Source organism: Pogonomyrmex barbatus, unplaced genomic scaffold, assembly GCF_055798465.1.
Source record: "Pogonomyrmex barbatus isolate J1 unplaced genomic scaffold, ASM5579846v1 scaffold28, whole genome shotgun sequence".
NCBI lineage: Eukaryota > Metazoa > Arthropoda > Insecta > Hymenoptera > Formicidae > Pogonomyrmex > Pogonomyrmex barbatus.
In genome coordinates, this window is record NW_028297125.1 from 7,501 (window position 1) to 23,910 (window position 16,410).

At 54.5% G+C, this 16,410-nt stretch overlaps 1 protein-coding gene across 1 annotated transcript; it reads left to right on the plus strand.

The window, feature by feature from the left end:
• The first annotated feature begins 15,624 nt into the window (after positions 1-15,624).
• LOC148936175 (uncharacterized) lies at positions 15,625-16,089 on the plus strand. Its single transcript, XM_089078688.1, has one exon. The coding sequence runs from the start codon at positions 15,625-15,627 to the stop codon at positions 16,087-16,089; it is 465 nt and encodes a 154-aa protein (XP_088934814.1).
• Positions 16,090-16,410: the final 321 nt, after the last annotated feature.

Here is a 16,410-nt window from a genome sequence, read left to right on the forward strand (position 1 = left end):
AACCTAACCTAACCTAACCTAACCTAACCTAACCTAACCTAACCTAACCTAACCTAACCTAACCTAACCTAACCTAACCTAACCTAACCTAACCTAACCTAACCTAACCTAACCTAACCTAACCTAACCTAACCTAACCTAACCTAACCTAACCTAACCTAACCTAACCTAACCTAACCTAACCTAACCTAACCTAACCTAACCTAACCTAACCTAACCTAACCTAACCTAACCTAACCTAACCTAACCTAACCTAACCTAACCTAACCTAACCTAACCTAACCTAACCTAACCTAACCTAACCTAACCTAACCTAACCTAACCTAACCTAACCTAACCTAACCTAACCTAACCTAACCTAACCTAACCTAACCTAACCTAACCTAACCTAACCTAACCTAACCTAACCTAACCTAACCTAACCTAACCTAACCTAACCTAACCTAACCTAACCTAACCTAACCTAACCTAACCTAACCTAACCTAACCTAACCTAACCTAACCTAACCTAACCTAACCTAACCTAACCTAACCTAACCTAACCTAACCTAACCTAACCTAACCTAACCTAACCTAACCTAACCTAACCTAACCTAACCTAACCTAACCTAACCTAACCTAACCTAACCTAACCTAACCTAACCTAACCTAACCTAACCTAACCTAACCTAACCTAACCTAACCTAACCTAACCTAACCTAACCTAACCTAACCTAACCTAACCTAACCTAACCTAACCTAACCTAACCTAACCTAACCTAACCTAACCTAACCTAACCTAACCTAACCTAACCTAACCTAACCTAACCTAACCTAACCTAACCTAACCTAACCTAACCTAACCTAACCTAACCTAACCTAACCTAACCTAACCTAACCTAACCTAACCTAACCTAACCTAACCTAACCTAACCTAACCTAACCTAACCTAACCTAACCTAACCTAACCTAACCTAACCTAACCTAACCTAACCTAACCTAACCTAACCTAACCTAACCTAACCTAACCTAACCTAACCTAACCTAACCTAACCTAACCTAACCTAACCTAACCTAACCTAACCTAACCTAACCTAACCTAACCTAACCTAACCTAACCTAACCTAACCTAACCTAACCTAACCTAACCTAACCTAACCTAACCTAACCTAACCTAACCTAACCTAACCTAACCTAACCTAACCTAACCTAACCTAACCTAACCTAACCTAACCTAACCTAACCTAACCTAACCTAACCTAACCTAACCTAACCTAACCTAACCTAACCTAACCTAACCTAACCTAACCTAACCTAACCTAACCTAACCTAACCTAACCTAACCTAACCTAACCTAACCTAACCTAACCTAACCTAACCTAACCTAACCTAACCTAACCTAACCTAACCTAACCTAACCTAACCTAACCTAACCTAACCTAACCTAACCTAACCTAACCTAACCTAACCTAACCTAACCTAACCTAACCTAACCTAACCTAACCTAACCTAACCTAACCTAACCTAACCTAACCTAACCTAACCTAACCAGACTCGACCTGACTTGTACTCGTCCTGACTTGTACTCGTCCTGACTTGTACTCGTCCTGACTTGTACTCGTCCTGACTTAAAAAATATATGAAAAAAAAAAAAAAAAAGAAACAGAAAAATTTTCAAAAAAAAAAAAAAAAAAATCAAAATCTGGTTCTCCACCGTGGACGATAGAGCTCGACCGGAGCTACCATTTTGGTCCTCTGACCCACCCCCTTATCGTCCCCCCCTTCCCAGTTACCGTCGCTCAAAGTAGAGTCCCACTCTTTACGCCGTAACTTTTTTGTTTATGAATTCTTAACGACGAGCCTGCGCTCGTTCGACGCGGCTGACCGACCGCTACGAGACCCCACAGGGCCGTCCCTTAATACCCGCTGGTTGGGGAGTTATGGTAAAAAAAGTAAAAAAAAAAAAAAAAAATTTCACGCTTCGAGACGAGGGGTGGGGCCATGCCGTAGAGCTCGACGAGACCTGCCACTTTGGTCCTGCGACCCGACCCCCTATCCCCCACCGTTTCCGAGCTACGACGGGTCGATGCTCCCCGGAGTGGGGATCCGTATCTCGAAAACTATTGGTCGGATCGAAAAAAGTCATAGGACTTATTTGTAGAGCTCGACGAGCCCTTTCGAACGAGCCGTGGCTCGTCGTTAAGAATTCATAAACACCGGAGATACGGCGTCTCGAAGTTTCGACGAGAACCCCACCACCCGGTAGCTAACGGAGGGGGAGGGGTGGAGGGGTGGGGGTGGGGGTGGTTCAAGGTCTCGCCGAGGGGAACCCAGCCGCACACCCCCCATCCCCCTCCATCACCTCGTTTAGTGGCTACGGGGGAGGACCGAAACTTCCCCCCTCCCCCCCCAAACCAATATGGCGGTCGTCATCCTCGGGCCCTCCCCTACCACCACCCGAAGTATGAACGTTAACTTCGAAAAAAATTTTTTCCCAAAAATAATGCAGAAACGTGTAACCTAACCTAACCTAACCAGACTCGACCTGACTTGTACTCGTCCTGACTTGTACTCGTCCTGACTTGTACTCGTCCTGACTTGTACTCGTCCTGACTTAAAAAATATATGAAAAAAAAAAAAAAAAAGAAACAGAAAAATTTTCAAAAAAAAAAAAAAAAAAATCAAAATCTGGTTCTCCACCGTGGACGATAGAGCTCGACCGGAGCTACCATTTTGGTCCTCTGACCCACCCCCTTATCGTCCCCCCCTTCCCAGTTACCGTCGCTCAAAGTAGAGTCCCACTCTTTACGCCGTAACTTTTTTGTTTATGAATTCTTAACGACGAGCCTGCGCTCGTTCGACGCGGCTGACCGACCGCTACGAGACCCCACAGGGCCGTCCCTTAATACCCGCTGGTTGGGGAGTTATGGTAAAAAAAGTAAAAAAAAAAAAAAAAAATTTCACGCTTCGAGACGAGGGGTGGGGCCATGCCGTAGAGCTCGACGAGACCTGCCACTTTGGTCCTGCGACCCGACCCCCTATCCCCCACCGTTTCCGAGCTACGACGGGTCGATGCTCCCCGGAGTGGGGATCCGTATCTCGAAAACTATTGGTCGGATCGAAAAAAGTCATAGGACTTATTTGTAGAGCTCGACGAGCCCTTTCGAACGAGCCGTGGCTCGTCGTTAAGAATTCATAAACACCGGAGATACGGCGTCTCGAAGTTTCGACGAGAACCCCACCACCCGGTAGCTAACGGAGGGGGAGGGGTGGAGGGGTGGGGGTGGGGGTGGTTCAAGGTCTCGCCGAGGGGAACCCAGCCGCACACCCCCCATCCCCCTCCATCACCTCGTTTAGTGGCTACGGGGGAGGACCGAAACTTCCCCCCTCCCCCCCCAAACCAATATGGCGGTCGTCATCCTCGGGCCCTCCCCTACCACCACCCGAAGTATGAACGTTAACTTCGAAAAAAATTTTTTCCCAAAAATAATGCAGAAACGTGTAACCTAACCAGACTCGACCTGACTTGTACTCGTCCTGACTTGTACTCGTCCTGACTTGTACTCGTCCTGACTTGTACTCGTCCTGACTTAAAAAATATATGAAAAAAAAAAAAAAAAAGAAACAGAAAAATTTTCAAAAAAAAAAAAAAAAAAATCAAAATCTGGTTCTCCACCGTGGACGATAGAGCTCGACCGGAGCTACCATTTTGGTCCTCTGACCCACCCCCTTATCGTCCCCCCCTTCCCAGTTACCGTCGCTCAAAGTAGAGTCCCACTCTTTACGCCGTAACTTTTTTGTTTATGAATTCTTAACGACGAGCCTGCGCTCGTTCGACGCGGCTGACCGACCGCTACGAGACCCCACAGGGCCGTCCCTTAATACCCGCTGGTTGGGGAGTTATGGTAAAAAAAGTAAAAAAAAAAAAAAAAAATTTCACGCTTCGAGACGAGGGGTGGGGCCATGCCGTAGAGCTCGACGAGACCTGCCACTTTGGTCCTGCGACCCGACCCCCTATCCCCCACCGTTTCCGAGCTACGACGGGTCGATGCTCCCCGGAGTGGGGATCCGTATCTCGAAAACTATTGGTCGGATCGAAAAAAGTCATAGGACTTATTTGTAGAGCTCGACGAGCCCTTTCGAACGAGCCGTGGCTCGTCGTTAAGAATTCATAAACACCGGAGATACGGCGTCTCGAAGTTTCGACGAGAACCCCACCACCCGGTAGCTAACGGAGGGGGAGGGGTGGAGGGGTGGGGGTGGGGGTGGTTCAAGGTCTCGCCGAGGGGAACCCAGCCGCACACCCCCCATCCCCCTCCATCACCTCGTTTAGTGGCTACGGGGGAGGACCGAAACTTCCCCCCTCCCCCCCCAAACCAATATGGCGGTCGTCATCCTCGGGCCCTCCCCTACCACCACCCGAAGTATGAACGTTAACTTCGAAAAAAATTTTTTCCCAAAAATAATGCAGAAACGTGTAACCTAACCTAACCTAACCAGACTCGACCTGACTTGTACTCGTCCTGACTTGTACTCGTCCTGACTTGTACTCGTCCTGACTTGTACTCGTCCTGACTTAAAAAATATATGAAAAAAAAAAAAAAAAAGAAACAGAAAAATTTTCAAAAAAAAAAAAAAAAAAATCAAAATCTGGTTCTCCACCGTGGACGATAGAGCTCGACCGGAGCTACCATTTTGGTCCTCTGACCCACCCCCTTATCGTCCCCCCCTTCCCAGTTACCGTCGCTCAAAGTAGAGTCCCACTCTTTACGCCGTAACTTTTTTGTTTATGAATTCTTAACGACGAGCCTGCGCTCGTTCGACGCGGCTGACCGACCGCTACGAGACCCCACAGGGCCGTCCCTTAATACCCGCTGGTTGGGGAGTTATGGTAAAAAAAGTAAAAAAAAAAAAAAAAAATTTCACGCTTCGAGACGAGGGGTGGGGCCATGCCGTAGAGCTCGACGAGACCTGCCACTTTGGTCCTGCGACCCGACCCCCTATCCCCCACCGTTTCCGAGCTACGACGGGTCGATGCTCCCCGGAGTGGGGATCCGTATCTCGAAAACTATTGGTCGGATCGAAAAAAGTCATAGGACTTATTTGTAGAGCTCGACGAGCCCTTTCGAACGAGCCGTGGCTCGTCGTTAAGAATTCATAAACACCGGAGATACGGCGTCTCGAAGTTTCGACGAGAACCCCACCACCCGGTAGCTAACGGAGGGGGAGGGGTGGAGGGGTGGGGGTGGGGGTGGTTCAAGGTCTCGCCGAGGGGAACCCAGCCGCACACCCCCCATCCCCCTCCATCACCTCGTTTAGTGGCTACGGGGGAGGACCGAAACTTCCCCCCTCCCCCCCCAAACCAATATGGCGGTCGTCATCCTCGGGCCCTCCCCTACCACCACCCGAAGTATGAACGTTAACTTCGAAAAAAATTTTTTCCCAAAAATAATGCAGAAACGTGTAACCTAACCAGACTCGACCTGACTTGTACTCGTCCTGACTTGTACTCGTCCTGACTTGTACTCGTCCTGACTTGTACTCGTCCTGACTTAAAAAATATATGAAAAAAAAAAAAAAAAAGAAACAGAAAAATTTTCAAAAAAAAAAAAAAAAAAATCAAAATCTGGTTCTCCACCGTGGACGATAGAGCTCGACCGGAGCTACCATTTTGGTCCTCTGACCCACCCCCTTATCGTCCCCCCCTTCCCAGTTACCGTCGCTCAAAGTAGAGTCCCACTCTTTACGCCGTAACTTTTTTGTTTATGAATTCTTAACGACGAGCCTGCGCTCGTTCGACGCGGCTGACCGACCGCTACGAGACCCCACAGGGCCGTCCCTTAATACCCGCTGGTTGGGGAGTTATGGTAAAAAAAGTAAAAAAAAAAAAAAAAAATTTCACGCTTCGAGACGAGGGGTGGGGCCATGCCGTAGAGCTCGACGAGACCTGCCACTTTGGTCCTGCGACCCGACCCCCTATCCCCCACCGTTTCCGAGCTACGACGGGTCGATGCTCCCCGGAGTGGGGATCCGTATCTCGAAAACTATTGGTCGGATCGAAAAAAGTCATAGGACTTATTTGTAGAGCTCGACGAGCCCTTTCGAACGAGCCGTGGCTCGTCGTTAAGAATTCATAAACACCGGAGATACGGCGTCTCGAAGTTTCGACGAGAACCCCACCACCCGGTAGCTAACGGAGGGGGAGGGGTGGAGGGGTGGGGGTGGGGGTGGTTCAAGGTCTCGCCGAGGGGAACCCAGCCGCACACCCCCCATCCCCCTCCATCACCTCGTTTAGTGGCTACGGGGGAGGACCGAAACTTCCCCCCTCCCCCCCCAAACCAATATGGCGGTCGTCATCCTCGGGCCCTCCCCTACCACCACCCGAAGTATGAACGTTAACTTCGAAAAAAATTTTTTCCCAAAAATAATGCAGAAACGTGTAACCTAACCTAACCTAACCTAACCGTGTAACCTAACCTAACCTAACCAGACTCGACCTGACTTGTACTCGTCCTGACTTGTTCTCGACCTGACTTGTACTCGTCCTGACTTGTACTCGTCCTGACTTGTACTCGTCCTGACTTAAAAAATAAATGAAAAAAAAAAAAAAGAAACTTAGAAAAATTTTCAAAAAAAAAAAAAAAAAGAATCAAAATCTGATTCTCCACGGTGGACGATAGAGCTCGACCGGAGCTACCATTTTGGTCCTCTGACCCACCCCCTTATCGTCCCCCCCTTCCCAGTTACCGTCGCTCAAAGTAGAGTCCCACTCTTTACGCCGTAACTTTTTTGTTTATGAATTCTTAACGACGAGCCTGCGCTCGTTCGACGCGGCTGACCGACCGCTACGAGACCCCACAGGGCCGTCCCTTAATACCCGCTGGTTGGGGAGTTATGGTAAAAAAAGTAAAAAAAAAAAAAAAAAATTTCACGCTTCGAGACGAGGGGTGGGGCCATGCCGTAGAGCTCGACGAGACCTGCCACTTTGGTCCTGCGACCCGACCCCCTATCCCCCACCGTTTCCGAGCTACGACGGGTCGATGCTCCCCGGAGTGGGGATCCGTATCTCGAAAACTATTGGTCGGATCGAAAAAAGTCATAGGACTTATTTGTAGAGCTCGACGAGCCCTTTCGAACGAGCCGTGGCTCGTCGTTAAGAATTCATAAACACCGGAGATACGGCGTCTCGAAGTTTCGACGAGAACCCCACCACCCGGTAGCTAACGGAGGGGGAGGGGTGGAGGGGTGGGGGTGGGGGTGGTTCAAGGTCTCGCCGAGGGGAACCCAGCCGCACACCCCCCACCCCCTTCCCCCACCTCGTTTAGTGGCTACAGGGGAGGACCGAAACTTCCCCCCTCCCCCCCCAAACCAATATGGCGGTCGTCATCCTCGGACCCTCCCCTACCACCACCCGAAGTATGAACGTTAACTTCGAAAAAAATTTTTTCCCAAAAATAATGCAGAAACGTGTAACCCTAACCGTCACCGTCACCATCCTCAGCGTCACCATCCTCACCGTCAACATCCTCACCGTCACTGTCCTCACCGTCACCGTCCTCACCTTCACCGTCCTCACCGTCACCGTCCTCACCGTCACCGTCCTCACCGTCACCGTCCTCACCGTCACCGTCACCGTCACCGTCACCATCCTCACCGTCATCATCCCTAATGTCACCATCCTAATCGTCACTATCGTCACCGTCACCATCCTCACCGTCACCATCCTCACCGTCACCATCCTCGCCGTCACCATCCTCACCGTTACCATCCTAACCGTCACCATCATCACCGTCACCGTCACCGTCACCGTCACCATCCTCACCGTTAGCATCCTCACCGTCACCATCCTCACCGTTAGCATCCTCACCGTCACCATCACTGTCACCGTCACCATCCTCACCGTCACCATCCTCACCGTCATGGTACGCTCGTGGGGTTGACCCCTGACGTCCCGGGATTCCACGAGCGTCTCACGCCGTCTGGGGCGTTTGTTTGCGTCCCAGGTTGGGACGACGAGCGGTCGGACTCTGAGGTTTCAGTCCTTCACTGGATCTCGGGGTACGAGGAGGATCCAGCGGCTTTCGGGCCCTTGTATACCTCCGAGAGGGTTAGGGGAGGAGCGGATGATCCCTCCACACCTGTGGTCTGCTTGGGACCCAGGGTGGATGCGGCTTCTGATCCCCCTCCCTCGGTTTCTGGAGGGGGGGCGTCTTCCGGCGAGGCAGCGCCGGTCTCCGCCGTTGTCGGGCCTTCGGTCACCTCGATTGAGGTGGTCCGTCCACCGATTGCCGTCGTCGGAGTCCCTGGCTCTAGTGGGCTCAGGGTTCCAACTATGGAGTCCGATTCGGACCTCGACCCTTCCAGGCCGCTAAAAAGAAATAGGGGCTGCACCCGCAAAGACGGGACGGCACCTTTGCAACCCGCGACCCCGACGGTCTTAGAGATCGAGAGGGCGCGTGTCAGTGGAGATCCTCTACCCAAGGCGGTGGGTGTTAGGAGAAAGGTTCCGCACCTCTCCGTCACTCGCCGCCTTGTGATGGAGGAGGACATATCCTCGGATGAGGACAAGGTTGGCTCGCTCCCGGTCGCTAATATGACCAGTGACCAGCGCAGGGAGTTCGAGCATTTCGCTTGTCAAATAGAGCACATGGCACCCTCCGAGGTGTCGTCGCACGCCACTCAGTGGCTGCATGAGTTGGAGGAGGATAGGAATTCCTCCTCCTCTCTTCAGGGATCCGTCTCGCGGCGGATGAAGGTCAAACACTACCTTCCCCGGGAGGTATTTATGCCTTATACCGGACCGCCGCGGGACGGATGGGATCTTCCTCGGATCCCGGCGGGGTCTCATCCCTAGCTAGCGAGAATCCCTAGCTTGCTCAGGGACGAGGTGGAGCGACTTTCGGCAGAGCTGGAGAAAACGCGAAGCGCAAATAAATATTTGCGTAGCGTCTCTCCAGCTCTGGGCTCCATCGGGGGTGTGGCCACCCGGTTATCGGGTCTGGTCCTCCTCTGTGCCAAGAGGCGCGCGGCGGGGAGACTCGGGGTTTCCGCCCCATCTCCCCTGTGGCGCCGCAGCAGGCCCTGGACACCGAGGTGTCCTTCTCCGGACGTTAGACCAGATGACCGAGGCTCTCCAGGACCTGGCTGCTCGGGTGGGGGCCCTCGAAAAGAGGAGCCCCATTCCCATCCAGCGTTCTCCATCTTCTTGGGGAGCTGATGGGAACATCGAGGGTGGTCACTCGGGGGACATTGGGGGTGGTTCGTCGCCCCCTCCCCCTCCCCCCGAGGAGATGGTTATTTCCCCGGTGGCGTAGCCTTCGCTCCCCGTTCCGAAGCCTATTACCGGCGGCGGTGCGGCCTCTTGGTCCACCGTCGTCAGACGCGGCAGCAGGAGGGTGGCGGCTGGGGGTGTCTTGCCCCCTCCTCCTCCTCCTCCTCCTCCTCCAGCCCCTCCTGCCTCTAAGGGCAAAAAGGGGGGAAAAAGAAGGCCCAGCAGGGTGCTGGTGGGTCTTCGGTCCCACCTACCCTTAAGCCCGGAGCTGCTGGCGGGGGTGGACCTAAGGACTTAGGGCTTCGGTCCATTGTCCCCCGTCAGCCAAAAAAGAGGGCGGTGGGGCCTCGCCGGTATCGACGTGGGCTTCTGCTCCCTCGGCCGGTGTCGGTCTTCCGCGTGCCCCGGTGGCTGTCAAGCCTCCTCCCCTTCCACCCCCGGGGTAGTTAAGGGGAGAAATAAGAAGGGTGGAAAGGGGGGTAAGTCGGCTGGGGAAGTTCCTCCCCCGCCTGTCCCCCCACCATCCCACCCAATGGGTGGTCGGAGGGCGGGCGTTATGCCCCTCTCCACTGCCCGGAAACGTATCCCCCGATCCGCCGCGATCTCGGTCGCGGTGTCCGGGGACTGTCGGTTGGAGGATGTTATCGCCCGGGCGAGGGATGCCATCTCCCATGAGGAGGTGGGCATCTCGGGTGGTATTCGTCCTTGGCGCTCGAGGGCTGGGGCCTTCCTCATGGAGGTTCCCGGCGGCGCTGCTGCGGAATTAGCGTCGACGAATTAGCGTCTCGCATGGGGGCTCTCTTCGAAGGGGACAGTCCGGATTGGTCGGCCCGTGCGGAGGTTTGATCTCCGCATTAGTGGGTTCGATCGATCCGTGACAGCTGAGGAGGTGGCTGACCGGATTGCGGCGGTGGGTGGCTATGGGGCCGCCGACGTCCGCACCGTTCAGCCGAGATTTGTGAGCGGCGGCTTTGGTCTTGGGACTATTTGGGCCCAATGTCCGGCAGCCGCGGCCCTTCGCGTTGCGAGAGGGCGTCGCATTGTCCTGGGCTGGGCATCGGTTCGGGTGGACCTGCTCAAAGGCAGGCCACTCCGATGTTTCCGGTGCCAGGCCCAGGGACATATGCAGCATAGGTGTCCGGGTCGTGGCGATCTGGTCCTCTGCTGCCATAATTATGGGCAGGAGGGGCTTGTGCGGGCGGATTGTAAAAATCCGTCCTTCTGCCCCTCCTGCAACGTGAGGGGACGTAAGTCCTCTCACGCCACCGGCGGTCCGGGTTGCATCCCCGTTCGGGGCGTTCCCGCCCGCCCGGAGCCCCATCCCTCTGGGGATGGGGTTATCGTGAAACCCATCGTGTCGGCCACCTCTCTTAGTCAGGGATCTGCCGACACAGTGGAGATGGAGGTGGTGGCGGCCCCGGGCAGCTCGCCCGAGGGCCCGCCGGATAAAAGGGCCCGGTGTGGGGGGGTTCTCCTCCCTCTCCTGGGGGAAAGGTCCCCCAGCGGGTCCTACGTAGTCGACCTGCCCCACCAGAGCAATAAGCTCGGGGCAGGTCGACACGTAGTTGTGTCGGGTGGCTGAGGCACAGAAGGTGCCTCAGCCACCCTTGGGGCATTTAATGCCCCACCTACGATGGAGTCTTAAACTCCTCGACGCGAGGGTGGCCGGGATGTGTACTGCATGTGTTCCCCGGTCACCCTCACTTTGCATCCGCGAGCCCCTGGACGGTTTTAGTGGGGAGCGTGCGCACATATGCGGGCGTCCAGAGTCCCACACTCCGTGCCGCTTAACGGCATTTCACCTCAATAAAAAAAAAAAAAAAAAAGGTTCCCCCTGCGATGACTCTCAGAAGGACACCGGTCCATGTGCCAACCCCACCTCCACGTGGTGAGAGTCGGTAACGCCGAGGTACCCCCTCGGCGGCTGACGGGGCTCTGGCTTACGGTAGACCGCGTGCACCGGCACGTTGGTCTAGGCTCTGGACGGGCGGTCGGTCTCGCTACGGGCGTCGCGGTCACGGTTCGAAATTCCGGGTGTAGGCCCGGAAGAGTAGGCCGGGGACAGATGCCCTTAAGCCGTCGGTGAGACCGGGCTTGGCTGACGTCTGCTCTGAAGGGGCCAATGCGAGGATACGAGCGTGTCCGCCTGGGCATAGAGGACAATTCCTCTCCCGGATATGCCGGCGGACGGAGGAGGGAGTTGGCGGTGGGATACACCTCGACTCCCGAATCTGAAAGCAGGGCCTGTCCCTACCGGTGTGGTATCGGGATGCGACTCCTTGGGCGGGCTGCCCTCGGCCGGTACTCGCCTGGGACAGTCGCTATCCCGTCGTTAGGGCAGCTTACCTCCACAATGGGAGGCCGGGTAGGACACCCATCCCGGTGTTATCATTAATACCGAGACGGGTCACCTGCAGTCGGTCCACGTGGACACTCCAGGCCTCGGGAAGGGGGGATGGGAGGCGAAGGGATGCTCGCATCCTGGAGCCCGACATCCTCAAACAGGGGTCTGCTTTCCCCCTCGTATAAAAACTTGGAAGCAGGGACACGGGTAGAGGCGGTGGATAGGCACCGGCGCCTTCTCGGAGGTGCCGATGATGCCACACATCGACCAACAGGGGTCCGCCTCTCCCTCGTATAAAAACTCGGAGGCGGGGACACGGGTAGTGGTGGTGGATAGACACCGACTCTCCACGTAGAGGGTTGCAGTTGTCACACATCACCAACAGGGGTCCGCCTTCCCCCTCGTATAAAAACGCGGGGGCGTGGAAACGGGTAGAGGCGGTGGATAGGCGACGGGCCTCCGGCGTACGCTGGTTTCCCGTTGCCACACATCGCCAACAGGGTTGTCCCTCACCCTGTATAAAAAACCGGAAGGCATAGGGATGGGGGGTAAAATGGTCGGTCGGTCGCTCGCGGGGAGGACGCTGGTTCGGAGGGGTCCCCGGTTCTCGGGTGCTCCTTTGGCTCCGTCTCCTCCTACAGGGGCCCGCCTACTCCCTCGTATAAAAACTCGGAGGCGGGGACACGGGTAGGGGCGGTGGATAGACACTGGACTCTCGGGTCCATGATGTCACACATCGCCAACAGGGGATTACCTCCCCCTCGTATAAAAACTCGGAGGCAGGGACACGGGTAGGGGCGGTGAATCGACTCCGGACCCACTCACAGAGAGTGGGCCCTAGGAAATCACACATCGCCACACAGGGGTCTTCCTTCCCTTGTATAAAACTCGAAGTCAGGGACACGAGTAGGGTGGCGGGTGACATAGGGCCGGACCCCGAACGTCACCTTCCACCAAAACAGGAGTCCGCCTCCCGCTGGGGTTCGTCCGTCCTGGCCTAAGGGCTGGAACGGGGAAATAAATGGAGAGCGGGCCGGGGCCAGATGGCTCGCCACTCGGTGGCAGCGTCTCTGACGCAAATGGCGTGGCCTGACCGGTAGACGGGTCGGACTCTTTCCGGCTGGTAGCAGGCTGCCGGGGCGGCACACCCCTCCGCAATAGTCCTGCCCCCCTCCTTTCTCGTCGGAGGGCGTGCCCTTCGGGGGACCAGCTGGGGGACCTAGCCTGAACGCTAACACAGGCGTCCGTCTAGTGGGGGTTCCGCATCACCCCACTATAAAACAACCGGATGCGGCGCGCAGGGGCGGACTCCCTAGGACAGTGAACTAGGGAGTACCGCATCAACATATCAGACGGACACCCCCCAATGACGGGACTTAGCGGGGGTTTAATGGATGGGTCTCCACACTTGATGGAGATTATCGACCCTTTCTGGGTGCACTCCCTCCTGGTGTGGTGACGGTGTGGCCACCTTGACGTGGTGAGGGAGCTCCCTATCCCTATGATCACCTGTTGGCAGTACCGGGGTCCAACCCCGGTAAAGCCCGGGTGCGAGGAGTCAGGGTCTAAGGGCACACCGACTCTGGGTCCGGTTCCCCAGTAGGGTGTCGGATCTCCTTCGGGAGATCCACACCCAATGGGCCGGTAGGGGATGCGGCGACCCTGACTTCAAACGTCCGGCGGTACGGCGCCGATAGGGGAAGGTCTGCTCCCTGTCCGTAACGACGCTGGTACTCCCGCAGGCGTGTCGCTGTGTCGCTGGGTGCTCCTAGCGGCACGGCTCGACACAAGCCAGGGGGCGGTGCTCCGCCCAGGGGGGAACGGGCTGCGGTGTCGCTCGAACGTTTCCGAGGTAGGGTCCGCAGTTCGGGTGCCGTCGGGGCCGCTCGGAAGTATTCCGGGGTCGGGGTCCGGCAGCACCGGTGAGGCCATTGCAGTCAGGCTCACCAGAGTGTCCCATTACAATAGGGACACGTTAGCACACCGTAATCCCGTGGTCATGTTTTGCGGGACCGGGGGCCTTGGCTTAACCGCCCGAGTCACGAGGAAGAAAATCTCTATAAAAAATTACCCCAACCTAAGTTGAGCTACGTGACGAGAGGTGCGTGGCACAGGGGTAGCTGTGTCGCTAGCGAGCAACCCATGGGGAAACTGGTGCATCCCATGTGGAATCAGCCTACCACCCGGAAAGGCGTCACCTGGGTGGGGTCATCTATTCGTCCAGACTCGTGGGAACATTATGGAGTTCAACATTAATAACAAAAACAAAAACCATACCGGCCCAGTCCCTGGCAGGGCCCGACGAGATAGCGGCGATGCCTCATCCGCTGAAGAGTCGAAAACTCACACGAGGCAAAACAGCCGATCCGACGAACAGGCTGATAGTAGCTCGAGGGAAAGATCTCCATCGGTAGGATCCTTTAAGTCCCTGGGATCAAAAATGACGCATATGTCTACGTCATCAAGGAAGAGGCCGATCGGCGACCTTAACCCAGGCACGCTGAGTAATCCGGTGCCTGAGAAAAGGGGAAAAGGACGACCTGCGATAATCCCCGAGCATAAGGGGATATTTACAGCAAAAGAGCGCCTGAAGAAGATCAAACAGCAAAGAGCTGCCAAAAAATATCATGCAGCCATGGAGGCTGGCGACTCAGATACCTCAGTTGCTGACTCAAAAAGACTAAAGAGAGCCTTGAATAAGGAAAAAGAGCTCATGGAGGATTTTAATAAGCTCCCAATCGTGGACATTAATGCCATCGTAACGGAAGAGATCGCCACGGTCAGAAAGTCGTACAAAAATCGAGCCATCTAAAAGGAGAAATGCAAGGATTATTATGGAAAGCCACAGAAAGGATAGGCGCGGCCAACATAACATTCGCCAAGAAAAGTCGGGAAAACAACCCGACAAAACAGGCGATTGAAATGGAAGAACTCAGGAATGAGTTTCTATTGGCTAGACAACACTAGTTTAAAAAAGAAGATCGACGATCTCAGGAAACAATTGGAGGAGTTGAGGAACACACCCCCTTCTCCCTCTCCACATCTCTCGTTAGAGAAAGTGACGCCTGCGCGGAACATATAGAAAGAAACCTCTCGTAATAGAGAGGACGACATTTCCCCACTCCCTCTCATAGATCCCATGAAGGTAGGCCCCTTCCTCATGGAGGTAGAGAAGCGGGATAGGAGAGAGAGAGAAATTCCTCGCGCTTAGACCCCCGCTAAAAGGGGTGCCTCGAAGGAACTTGGATCCTGGACCAATATCTATCCAGCGATCAACAATGGATATAAAGGAACTGGGAACACTCATCGAGAGCATTATCCCACACATCCTGAATAAGATGGGAATTATCCTAAGGGATCAACCCCCGACACGGATGGCCCCCTCTTTAACTCCCGCCCCCCCTAAGACCAATCCAAAGGGGGGAGTCGGAAGCCGGGGGAAGGACAAAGAAAGCAGGGAGTCAACCCCCCTACTTCCACACCCGCAACCAATCGTCGGGTACAACTTAAGAGAGCAGCAAAAACTCTGGCTAAGGAGCATAAAGAGATACTCCACTGGATGGGATCCAGCGCACAAGGACCCATGCATCGGCCCGAGGAGGGCACATGGGCTCAAGTTATACGCAGAAAAGAGAAGAAGGATGCAAAGAAAAAGAAAGGACAGCGATCCACACAAGAAGGACAAAAACCCTCAAATAATAGGGACATAAACAACTCTCCCCCTAACCCTCAAAAAGGGAAACATAAAAGTAAAGGGAGAGTCAGAAAAAGGAAAGTGTCCAGAACTGCGGCTGTAAGTATTGTTTGCCCCGCAGGGAAATATGCGGAAACAATGGCCGCAGCGAGGAAAAAGATCCCCAGCTCAGAACTCGAGCAATGGGGATCTCCGAACTTCGAGCAAGGCGCGTTTTAACGGGAGCGCTCATGCTCTAAATACCAGGGGAAGGCAGCACAGAAAAAGCGGATAAACTTGCTATCAGAATGCGCGACGCTCTAAGTAGCTTGGAGAGGATTAAAGTAGACCCGTCCCATGAAAAAGGCGGAGTTGTGCATACGGGATCTCGACGACTCAGTCGAGGAATCGGATGTTGTGATGGCAATCGCCGTTGCAACAGGATGCGACCCAAACGAAGTGAAGGTTGGGAGAATCAATGTCTCTCCCGACGGCTTGGGTGCTGCATGGGTGCAGTGCCCAGTCGCAGCGGCAAACAACATAGCCGCCAAAGGTCGAATCCGAGTGGGATGGGTAAATGCCCGTATTGGCTTATTGGAAACCAGACCTCTCCAGTGCTACCGTTGCCTGGAGAAAGGTCACGTCCGACAGCAGTGCACCAACTCCGTAGACAGAAGCGGGGCGTGCTACCGCTGCGGACGAGATGAACATCTTGCTAAGAACTGCAAACAGAAGATCGAATATCCTGCATGCAAGGCTGCGGGCAGACCCCCAGATCATAAAATCGGGAGTCCCAAATGCAGGGCCACCTCAAAGGGATAGGGGGCCTTCCAGAAGAAAAAGAAGGCGAGCGAAACGGCGAACGCACAGCCCCCCTGATAAAAGGGGGAAAGAGGATGAAAGAATCACAGCAAAAGGGGGGAATAAGAAGAAAAAAAAAGCTCCCCCAATCAAAAGAACAGATAGCTTCCCTCCCTACGGGGAATGAGGAGCTGATGGAGGTCTGCCAGGAGAAATCGAACACAGTCAAATGATGGCCATGTGCCTCCTCCAGGCAAACCTAAATGGGGCCCGCCATGTGCAGGACTTATTTGTTCAGTGCATGGCGGACGGCAATGTCGGATTGGGCATCGCCGCCGAGCC